Here is a 12,698-nt window from a genome sequence, read left to right on the forward strand (position 1 = left end):
TTATGGACCACTAATTAAGTAATCAACGCCATAAAATCAATGATAGTAGGGTCACCCCAATACTATTCTTTCTTTCTTTCTTTTTTATTGCATAAGAATCCCCAATGCGATGGATATGAATGTGTATATTAAAATATAATATCCACTTTAATTTAACAAAAATACAGATTTAATAAGTATTCAAAGAAAGAACATCTGCAATAAGCCAATATTAAGAGAGAATTAGGGATTGAAAAAAGTACAAAAAGAAAAGTCCAATTAGGATTGAGAGTTATTGTATAAATAATTTAAGTAATTTTTTTTTAAGTTAACATAAAGGCTTATATTAAAAATAATTTATAAATAAATTATTTTGTATTTAAAAAATTATCATAAAAATACTTATTTTAAAATTATATAATAAATAAAAATGATAAAATAATTTTTAAAAGAAGAGAAATAAAATTTAACTTTTCAAAAATTTTTAAACAACTTTTCGTAAAATTAAGAATATATCTAAAAATTATACTAAACACCATTAATATAACTTTTTATAAGTTAAAAATTATAAAAAAATTTTTAAATTTTTTCAAACAGACGTTAATGGTGACCGGCCATCCACTTTATTATCTAGAGCACATATAAAATAAAAAATTGATATATTTCACCTTTTATAATGAATATTTTCTAATTTTCATGTGTTTATAAAACGGACTACTACTTTAATGTGTATGATAAAAAATAAAATGGTAAATTTGTGTTCATTAAATACATTTAATAAATACATACACTTAATAAATACATGAATGAAAAAACATCGCCTTCATTGATGGATGACAGATGAAGATAAAGTTGGTGGTAATTAACACTACTGCACATCAAATAATAGCGGTGTGATCCCAATATGGGACCCTAACAATTACCAAGTTTCATCACCTGTAATTGAAACATCCCAAGAAGAGTTTTCTAAGTTGCCCAATTTTTTCGCGGCATCTTATGATGGTATTCTTCTGCTGCTTATTATTTTGATGATTTCAGACATATATATGATTATATAGTGATTATGATGGTAATTACCACCAAGTTTAATTTTGTGTTTTGCTCTCTACTGTGAGTGAGGTAGAAAAATTATTGTGTATTATTTGTGTTAAAATAGTTTGTAATGTATAGCTGTCATCATAAAATAGATAAGATTGTTAGTTCTATAATAATATTTTAAATTAAATTTTAATAATAAATTTATATAATATTTAATAATTTTATTAATTGTTATATTTATATTTGTTTAAGTTTGTAATATACTACAATAATATAAGCAAATTAAATTAGATAAAATCTGAATTTAATAGAACATAACATAACTTTAGAAGTTGAGTCTAAGTAAATAGAGTATGGTAAAAATAAATTTTAAAGTGATAATATATTTTAAAAGCAACATCTTTGTTTTATATGCGAAAAAGTTTAAAAGCGTGAAGTGCTTACTTTAAAAATGTATTTTAAGAAAACGTGTATTTAAGCAACATCTTTTTTTTAGAATGGGATAGGATTTGAACTCAATTTTAATTTTATTTGCGGGTTAATTTTTTTCTATTAAAATTCAACTTTATTCTACCTGCAAGTTGAGAATATGTCAATCTTAATCATAATCGTTCTTAATTCGTAGATATCTGATTCTATCCGCAGATTAACAAAAAGATGTAATATTATTATATAACAAAATAATATAATTATTCCACAATTAACATAATCATCAAATGTTCAATTCTATATAAAATCTTTTGTTTAAATTAATAACACAAATAGAATCATTGTAAGTCCATGAGTATTCCATTTGCTGTAACAACACCATCGATAGTTTATGACCTTTAAGCAGATAAAAATCACCTAATTAGCATAAACAATAATAATGATCATAATCACAACACAATAAAATGTCATGTATTGATAAATAATTAAGTAAAAATCCAAAAAGAAGCTCAAGCAATAATAATAATCAACACCACGACATAATTCAATAGGAAATGAAGACTTTGAACGACGACCATGACACTAAACAGAGCACAGCAACCACGGCATTAAACAGAACACAACAACTACCACTACAAAAAAGTCGTTGGATACTGTCATTTATCAACGGAAGTAATGCAACGGTATAAACTTCGTCAGAAAATATTTATCGTCGAATTTTTCTAGTTCGACGCTGATTTTCGTTTGAATTAGCAGTAGAATATAAGGGGGTAGGATGACAAAATATATAGAACGTTATCGTCGAATTAATCCGACGATAACGTTCACGCCATGTTGCGCATATTCGCGCCATTTTACTGTCGGATTTATCTGATGGCAATTCCGACAAAACGTCTTTTGGAGATCTTTTTTAAAAAAATTACTAGTTGTTACTGTCGGTAGAATCCGACGAAAATAAATTTTTATTTTTTAAAAAAATAATCATTTTTCGCCCATTTAAAGCATAAACTAATGACAAACATAATTAAAATAGTGCTTTAAATTTGAAGTGAAATATCAAACAAACAACATAAAAGTATGGAATGATATATGGCCATTGATATATCTGAAACAATGTTTATTACAATACGTTCTTCTGAATGTTTGCTAAAGAATTATACATATCATAGAACTATATTTACATTAACCATATTCAGATTCATCATCTTCTTCTTCTGGTTTACTATAGTCCTCTTCTGAGATCATTTCCTGATCATCGAACTCGTCTTCCTCTTTTTCGTCCACGTCAACCCCGTCTTCTTGTTCAAGATCATTGTCCTGTTGTGGTAGTGCGTCGTCCTATAATCCAAGGTCAATGATATCATCATCCATAACAGCAGAGCTAAGGGTAATCGACTCACCGGTATCAACCACCATTTTCAAAAGGGTTGGGTCATCAATCTAGAAAGGTTCCTGACCCTTTGTCTTATCATCAGACTCGATGCGGCCTCTTGCCTTAGTCTTAACCACAACCACCCAACTATACTTACATGAACCCGGATAAGGCAAAAAGTACACATGTCGTACATTTTGAGGCAGAATAAAAGGATCGTAGTGCCTATATTTCTTGATTAGATTAATTTGAGTGATATCGTAGTCCTTCTGTTTTCGTGTTCCTTGTCGCAAACTTGGATCATGCCATTCAAATTTAAACATGCACACCTTGTACGTAGTACGACAGAAATACTCTAACTTAATTATGTTGTGCAACACACCAAAACAATCAGAGTGACCCCGCCTAAATCCCCACGAACCCAAACTCCGGTATTATTAGTTTTCTTCCCTATCAACCACTATAAGGTATGGAACCAATATCCATTAACAATGTACATTGGATAGCTAGTGCCTTTATTCATTGGGCTCCAACTAAGTGCAACTAGTTTTGAATTTGTTGTATCATGTAGCTACACATTGACGTATTCTCTAAACTAATGTGAAAAGTTGTTCAATGAGGTATCAGAATTTGCCTCTTGAAATAACCTATATTATAGAATAGGATAAAGAAGTTTTGATTATATTAAGATGTTAGAATGTTACTGATTTCAATATTTACGAGGACTTAATAAACTCACATGAGTCATGGTTAAATCTGATCACAGTTAAGCAACACATGTAGATATGCGGCATCGATTTTTTTCTGCTCTAACCAGTAGTCACTGCCCGCACCTAATGCATCTCCTTCCGGGTCAAAGATTGGGTATGTTGTTCCACCTGACTATGATTCTCCTCTCTCATCGTTCCTTACATCCCTTGTTCTATGTGACTCAACATGAGGATGAAAATAGAATGAGCAAAATGCGGATGTTTTCTTAGGTAGGAATGCTTTGCAGATGCTGCCCTCAATCTGAGTCCTGTTCTTCACGATGCGCTTGAATGAACCAATCATCTTCTCAAATAGGTATATCTACCAAAATTTTACTGGCCCACAGAGTATTGCTTTGTACGGTAGGTGGACTGCTAAGTGTTTCATAACGTAAAAAAATAATGAAGGGAATATCCTCTCTAGCTTACAAAGTATGATAGAAATGTTCCTGTCAATGACTGTGAGATCATTAATGCTAAGTTTGGTAGCACATGACTCCCTAAAAAACTCACTCATTTTTGTGAGGAGTTTCTAGATGTTAGTTAGAATTTCTTTAAACGCGACTGAAAGCAAAGACTCCATGAAGATGTGACAATCAAGGCTCTTCAACCTAGCAAGCCTACCCTGTGACACGTTTGCACACCTGCTCAAGTTAAAGGCGTAACCATTAGAAAACCTCAATCCCCTAATCCACCTACAAACATTTTGCTTCTGCTCATTTGTTAGAGTGAACACCGCTTTCGGTTTAGCCCATCACCCGTTATCAAGTTTCCTTAAGTTTAAATCTGACCGCCTGCAAATGTCCATCAGGTCTAATCGTATCTTATCATCATCCTTTGTTCGGTCATCATCTATTATTGTGTGCATGATATTATCGAACACATTTTTCTCAATGTGCATCATATCAAGACAATATCAAACCAAGTTATCTCTCCATTAAGGTAACTCTCAGAATATACTCTGTTTAGTCCAATTATACTCCCTACCGTATCCCAGAGGTCTCAAAGTTGCCCCATTTTTTTACGATCTTTGGGATTCTACTAACACGATGCCAAACTTGCTTACTACTCAACTTTCCTCTTCGTGCTCAGTTGTATTATTTCTAAACAAGTCCCTGTTGTGCTGAAAAGAATGATTATAGTCAAGGAATCTTCGATGGCAATCAAACCACAAATTCTTACTGCTATTCAGCAACCACAATGCTTATGTATCCTCCATACAGATGGGGCATGCCATTCTACCCTGAGTAGACCAACTTGACAACATGGCGTATGCAGAAAAGTTTTTAATGGTCCATATTAAGGCAACCCATAGTTGAAAGTTTGTCTTCGTTGAAATATCATATGTTTCTACACTATTAATCCACAACTCCTTTAACTTGTCCAGGTATGATGCAAGTGAGGAACATGTATAGATTCTTCATATATATTTTGGGACTTAGGTTATAAAGTGTCACGACTACAAGCCAATACGAGTACACATTACCGAAAATGGAGTTTGGTGCGAACCCGTCAGAGCACAAAGCTAGTCTAACGTTTCTAGGCTCGCTCAAAAACGTAGGATGGACCTAATCAAAATGTTTTCAGGCTTCATCATGTGACAGATGTATCATAGTTCTATCATTTCTCTGGTTGTTACTATGCCAAGTCATGTGAGGGGTTGAACTCATCGATGCATACAATTGCTTCAACCTAGAGATCAACGGCAAGTAGTACATCCGTTTCATTGGAGCTCTCTTCAATCGGCGTTTACCAATCTATTTTCTCTCAACTTGGAATCTCGGTGATTAACAAAATCTGCATTAAGCTACGTTTGCATCCTCTTGTAATACAGCATGAACCCATTCAAACAACAATCAATTTTCATTGACTTTAGACCCAATTTCGAAACTAGCTTCTTTGCTTCATAGTGGTTTTGTGGGATGCCAAAGGTCTTGATAGGTACCAGTTTATTGCAAAAGATGACGCACTTATCAAAAGACTCTTGTGTATGATTTGACTCCGACTTACTAGTAATCATTTTAACACATGCAGACAACTTTGAATGAATGCTTCCCTCAAACAACGGTCTCGCAATAGATTCTAACATATGATAAAATATCTTTGCTTCTGGGTTAGGCTTTTGTTCATCCTCTTCCTGTTTTGTAACACCTGTTGCATCAAATACCATCTCGTTGTATCTCTGTCGGTTACCCTCCCAAGTCATGTCTTCGATGTTTAGTTCTCTTTCGACTTAAACCCTCGTTGATCGATAGCCAGACCTATTGGAATTCAACCCAGACCTATTAATTTCCTATTTGTCCACTTCTTTGCACTCCATTCACATCCAATACCCATCCTTGAACCCGTTACGATAAAGGTAAAGCGTTATATCCACAGGTTCTAACCACTTAGTTAGCCGATACTTTTTACATGGACACCTAGATGCCCTTTCAGAACTAACAGTTCCATGCTAAACACATGCCCAACAGACGCGTCAATTCCCTCAAAGAATTCAGATTTTAATCCCCCTCGTCCATTGTTATCTCTATCATACATCCAAAGACAATGACTTGGAATTATCTTGAATCACACACCCTAGAATTTGACGAACAAGACAAAATTATTAAAGTTTTTACAAAATCCGGCATAGCATACCTTATAATTAGAATCTTCTGCAAACCAAACAAGTTTTAAATCAAATCGCACAAAATTTTGGCAAAACTTTTCCTTAACTCAGAGACATCCATCAAATAAATACAATGAAAATTTCATAAAGGAAACAACTGCAAGCATATATCAAATCCTAACCGTTCTAGTGCACAACCCTTTATAACTCCACAATTTTCCAGCAAACAAGAGTTTCAAGAAGGCGCCTCTACACGACCTTCTCCCACTTTCGTCCTAAAACGCTATCCTAGAAAAAGTAAGTCGAACATAAAACTTAAACAATTGATTATAGTTAGAGATAGAAAATCTACCTAAAACACGGATGCACAAAATACGGAAGAAGAAAAATCTAATTATTCTCAGAGAAATAGTACCTTTCTAATAAAAAAAAAACTTATTAAACTCACAATGGAAAACTAATTAATTCAACAAACTACACAAAGTCGAACACTGTTAATCTCACCCTACTTAACATACATTAACTTAATTATAATTTCTAATTACGTTAAATTAACATAAAAAATCCCAATCACAAACTGCATTACCCTATTTTAATCAATAATTTGATAATAAAGTACATAATAAAATCCTATACTTGCAAAAAAAATATGAGAAAACTGAAAACCACAAACACCATTATCATCATTTAGTCAACAATTTAGTAAAATACCTAACAAAATCCTAAAGTCACAAAAAAAAATCTAAAAAATAGTAAAAAATACTATACCAAATCTTAATAACAAACTTTATCACCCTAATTTAATCAATAATTTTATAAATTATTTACCAAAAATTCCTAAATTCACAAAAAAATCTTAATAAGATTAAAAAACTATGCCAAACTTACCTTTAATCGTAGCTGCAGGATGTTGGAGCAGTGGTGGTACCAATATTGACGGCAACAATGATAGCAGTGGCCACCAAGAATAGAGGTGGCGTTCCTAACCTCCCCAGCCATGATCGACAGCTCCAGGGGAGACAACGTTTAGTGGCAGTGGCACCAGAGGCTCCGGCAGGTGACGACGCGACACTGGCAGCACCTCCACCGATGGTGGAGCACGAGAGGAGAGAGAGAAGAGAGAGAGAGTGAACTTGGGCAAGTGAGGGAGGAAGGGTTCATGTTTGAATCTTATACCACTTTACCGTCGAATTTACCGTCAGATTAATCCAATGGTAAATTGGTGCAATGCAGCATTTTATTAAATCCATTTACCGTCGGCTAAAATCGACGGTAAATTCGTCGGTAACAGTGGTGCCAACAAAATCATATTTCACATCAATAATCACAGACAAAATTAGCATCGGAATGTAAAATCCAATAATAAACATTTTTGGAAAATCTAAGCTATCTTGTATCCGACGCAAAATCCGTCGGTAAATTTGTCACTAATGTTTGACGCTAAATCTGACAGTACTTAGCGTTTTTCTTATAGTACATGGCACTAAACAGAACATGTGAGCACGGTGACCACGACTCTGAGCGCGAGCACAGGCATGAAGCACCAGAGCAGGAAATATGAATTTTCTGAGGAAAGATACAGAGAGATTACAGCTGATCGCTGAGTAAGGATGATCTACGTGAAGAGATTAGAGATGTGTTAGAATCAAATATTTATATATCACTAAATACAATTGACTTTTATATATACAAAAACATCAAATTGCCAAATGATAACATTGGCTCGGTGGTTAAAAACTTTTTACCCAAAAGTAGAAGTTCTTGATTTAACACTCATTTAAAATATATTTTTATATAACATTACATATGTATATACATATGCAAGAAAAAAAGTGCTGCAGATTTTTTTGAAGTTCTTTATTCTCTTGTTCAACTCTTTTATCTTAGAAAAAATTTACTTTCCAGAAAAATAAATTTTAGAAAAGATTTAAATTTGTAATTTATGCAATTTTTTATTTTATACCTTAGTTTATATTACATTGTTGTAACTTTGAGAATATTTGACTCTCGTTGTAAAATATTACAAACTGGATCTTTGAAAAAGAGTCGTTTTTAAATTGAAGTAGTTAAATTTGTGAACTTAATATGCTGTGAAGAATTGTGTGTTTTTGTATTGTATAAAAACTGATCAAATAGTGGTTTGTAATCCTAAGAAGATTTAAAAAAAATAATATCTAAAACTTTTAAATTAATAAAATATTATGGGTTTTCTATAAAAAAAATTAAGAGAATATTTTAAATTCTTACACAACTAGAAAATGGATTAATACAGACAGATTTACAGACGGATTTAGTCTTTATTACAGACAGATTTTTGGTTACCGACAAAATTACCGACGGATTTTGTCCCTCTGTAAAAGCCCCGTTGGAAATTATTTACCGACGGATTTTTTTTCCGTCGAAAAATTACAGACGGATTTTTAACAGTTACCGACAGATTTTCCCTCTGTAAATTTTCTATCCATTTCCCAAAGGCGACGGACTTTTTGACGGATTTTTCGTCTGTAATTACAGACGGATTTTTCGACGAATTTTTCTTCTGTAATTACAGACGGATTTTTAGACGGATTTTCTGTCTGTAATTACAGACGGATTTTTCGACGGATTTTTCGTCTGTAATTACAGACGGATTTTCCGACAGATTTTCCGTCTGTAATTTGAACCCTGGAAAATCACCTCACATTAGGATTACAGACAGAAAATCCGTCTGTAAATTCGTTGGTAAAGTAAAATAGAAATTTTTTTAAATTTTTCCATTGCAAAATGAATACTTTAGGTTTATTTTTTAAATTTCTTCCATCAAACACACTGTAAATTGAAAAAAAGAGACCAAAAATTATATAGATAAACATAATATTCATTACATGATACCTATAAAATTGGATGTTATTTTTCAACATCATTGGCCAATATCTGACTATCATAAAAAGGTACCCAAAAAAATAAACTATTGACAGAACTATAACTATTTACATTACTCATTGACACTACTAGTTCCTTCATTTTCAACAATTTAAACAAACAAGATTTTATATTGATCCTATTCCTTTTAGATTGCATGATGGTGACTTGCTCAGAGCCATTGACAAATACATCTCCTCGACAAATAAATCATTAGACAAAAACGCTACTTTCGATCAGTCAGCAGGAGTATACCCATAGAGGCTGGACCAACTTGACCTGGAGCATAATAATGCCGATGAAAGAGTTCAACATCTCTTCCTAAAGGATCGTTTTTGCGGACTACCTGAAAGCGTTTTGGGATACACAATTTAGCTAGTATATATTGAATCATTTTGGTGCATCTGTCAAGTAAGGCAAGACAAGTCCAAAAGAGCAATCAAAAGCTCAATAAAGCAGCAAGGCAAATCTAAAAGAGCAAAAAGTTGTGGTGGCTAATACTTATCTATGAACTTAAAACATTATTTTCAGGAATTACTACCAAATTCCACTTGCAAAGGGAAGGCACCTAAATGGAAAAGCTGCTCCAAAAAACCAAACAACTTACGCTTTCATTTTAGCAGGACTTGTCCCATCAGCTCCGCCTACTATGGATATGCTTTTAATTTTGACATCTGAAGTAAATCTATTTCACAAAGAATCCAAAAAGAAAAGGTTACATAAGAACTGATAGGATACAAAAGAAAAAGTAAGTACCATTAATGCTTTTAGCAGAAAGTTGAACACGGAAACATGAAGAATTTCATGGCTGGAATGCAATGGAAAACCATTAGGATGAAAGGAAGTCTCTCCCCAAAAAATTAAATAAATAATCTTGGCATTTGGCCTTCTAGCAGTCATAAACTGTCGAACAGTATATTTATCAAAATAATAAAATAGAAATGAAAATCTATATGCAATAAACTTCATGAATATGCAGTATATATATAAAATAACAGTAAAATAAAAAATATAGTCAATATAGCATATTAAAACATGAGAACTGCCAATTCAGCATTCACAAAACACAAAAGGCTTCACTGTTTAGACAATAGAAACTTACAGAATGAAAACAAGTAACTCAGGATCACCCTCGTTGCTTTCCAAAAATTTTAACATTAGGAAATCTTTGTTCACGTGGCAACTCCAAAAAGAGATGTTCATCAATTACTCCACTACCAAATTTGATGTCATTAAGTCTAGGGAGCACTTCAAAAGTTGCCTCTGTTAACACAGATCCAGAATGTAAATATTATTACATCAATAAGATTAAAGAATTCAAAGAAACATGCTCATAATATCATATACAAGTACATTCTGAGTTCAGATAATCTAACCACTCACTGATTATTATATTTGTTTATCACTGTTTGCATTCAATGCGGTCAGTTCTAGTTCTTTCATTTTTCAAGTTTAGACTGAAGATTATTATTTACTACAATTCATAATCCAATTACTGGTTAGTAGTGATTGCACTGGAGTAATACTTTTCAGCAAGAAAGTCAAATTTACAGACTAGACAATAAACAGAATTATCAGATAAATTTCTACAATCACAATATCACGTATGTTCTCACTTGCAGCATTGCAAAATAACAAAATAACATTCTCGGTTCCTTACCAAATCCCCTTCCAGATTTAGAACCACATATGTCGCACTGCCATGCATCCTTTGGGGGAAATTAAAAAATCCATGTCAGATTATGTATATGTCAAAAGTAAAAATAAATTAAAAGGGCAGAGCATGGTGCAGACAAAAAATAGTAATCCAAGTAAATTCAATTTTCAGACATTGAAATAATTAATAGAAAATTTAAATAACAAGCGGAGTGACTTACCATAGATGCCTAAGGGAAAACACCAAGTGCATGATGCCCAACATTATTATACAAAGACAAGCACCACCGTTCCTTTGCTCGAGGAGAGTAATACTCGGCCACAAATTTTCTCCAATAGGCAATAGTGTTTTCCTGAGACAAAACAGATGAATTGAATATTTGAATAACAGTTGCAACTAATATAGAATTTCAATTGAACAGAAAACAGTATTTGATCAAATGTTATGCAAGTCATAAAAAAATGTGAGATAATAGAAAGCATACCCTTAGGAGGTTCATAAGGATGACCATGTTACTTACTGAGCTCACATACCGAACCATTGTAGCAGAATTGGAGCGATCCAGTAACATATCCGCCAATAACTGATATCATGTAAAGTTTTAACTATGATCAAGATTAAGAAGATGGCATTCCAAACATTATATACATGATTTAATGAATCAATAAAGGTACATTATATTCATTCTAGGCAGAAATTTCAGTGTGTACCTTAATGGCAAGTCGTCTAGTGAAATAACTGTTAGATTCTAGCAATCGAGTATTGTACTCTTCAAAAAACTGAAATGAGATAGATAGTAGCATGTTTTAGCTAATGATATGTTAATACTTAATACATTGATTGAAAAGATAATTTTGCTTTCATATTCATTGATTCACTTACCCAATCATAATTCTTGGAAAGAAATTCAGAGACGGTGGATTTGTGCCTTGTTAATAGCTCCTGTAATAGATAACAAAACTTCAAGATCTTGGATTCATTGTCAATAATGGATGAATAAAAGAGGCAGAGCACTTGAAAACAGATAACTGTTGTCCAACACACATGACATATTTGTATCCTTTGTTATAATAACATCCACAACATTAAGTTGTAAGGATTTATAAATGGAAATTAAATAGAGGAATGGAATCATGAGTATACTTTAAAAGTTGAAAGAGCATCTGAGGCGATTTCAAAATTCGGCAGTTGAATATAGTCAAAGAACTTCTTCATGTGATCTGATCCCAAGACATGTCTGAAAAACATAAATTAAGCCGGTTGAGATTGTGAGAATGCTTAAGTATGTCAAAAAAAATTTTATTCTAATTAATCAAGAAACAGATCATTGTAGATGCTTACCTAGCAACACACTGATGGCGTATGCACTCTCTTGCAACCGCACCATAAGTCAAAGCAATGTCACCATCTTGTTCATAACTAATAAAATTAAATCAGCTTGTTAACAAATGTTTGAAAATGATCAAGCACTTCAAATTTCAACAAACATTCGTCTAAAAAATTTTACCCATTAATTAGCATATCCACGAGATCCAAATTTTTTTCCAGGTATTGGGAAGCTATTATCTGTGAATTGATCCGCTGCCTTTGCAAGTTTGCAATCACATGAGTAGCATCTTGGCGAGCCTACAAAAGAATAAAAATACAGAGAATATAAACTAGAGAAAGCAAGCCCTGGAATGAATAAACAGAGTCTCAATTATTTTGCCCTTAAATAATCATTGCTTTGCCTTAGATCTTCAATAATTTTGATGTCTTCGTCCATTTTTTCTGATTTTTCGGCTGTGTATCCATCAAATCTTCAATAATTATTTACATTATCAAAAAGCCATTATATTGTGAACATAACTGATATCCCTTGAATGCTTGACCTGTACCTGAGAAGCACTGGAAAGGACATTAGCCGCTAAAGACTTCCTGCTTGTTTCAACAAATTAAAGGTTTACTTCTGCAAAGACATCAAAC

At 32.8% G+C, this 12,698-nt stretch overlaps 1 protein-coding gene and 1 long non-coding RNA gene across 2 annotated transcripts; both read right to left on the reverse strand.

The window, feature by feature from the left end:
* Window positions 1–10,246: 10,246 nt before the first annotated feature.
* LOC127748573 (uncharacterized) lies at window positions 10,247–11,109 on the reverse strand. Its single transcript, XR_008010726.1, has 3 exons — window positions 10,954–11,109; window positions 10,737–10,785; window positions 10,247–10,339 (listed from the first exon to the last, which is right to left on the reverse strand). It is a non-coding gene; the product is annotated as an uncharacterized LOC127748573 (long non-coding RNA).
* A 75-nt stretch (window positions 11,110–11,184) lies between these two features.
* Window positions 11,185–12,359, reverse strand: LOC107494807 (putative MO25-like protein At5g47540; the record flags this gene model as incomplete). The annotated part of the gene is given in 6 exon segments (XM_021125125.2): window positions 11,185–11,316; window positions 11,444–11,512; window positions 11,616–11,675; window positions 11,877–11,970; window positions 12,075–12,152; window positions 12,241–12,359. Coding segments are annotated over 6 exon segments (552 nt in total), but the record flags the coding sequence as incomplete, so codon positions are not given.
* Between the last annotated feature and the right edge of the window lie 339 nt (window positions 12,360–12,698).

The sequence above is a fragment of the Arachis duranensis genome, chromosome 6 (assembly GCF_000817695.3).
Source record: "Arachis duranensis cultivar V14167 chromosome 6, aradu.V14167.gnm2.J7QH, whole genome shotgun sequence".
Classification (NCBI taxonomy): Eukaryota; Viridiplantae; Streptophyta; class Magnoliopsida; order Fabales; family Fabaceae; genus Arachis; species Arachis duranensis.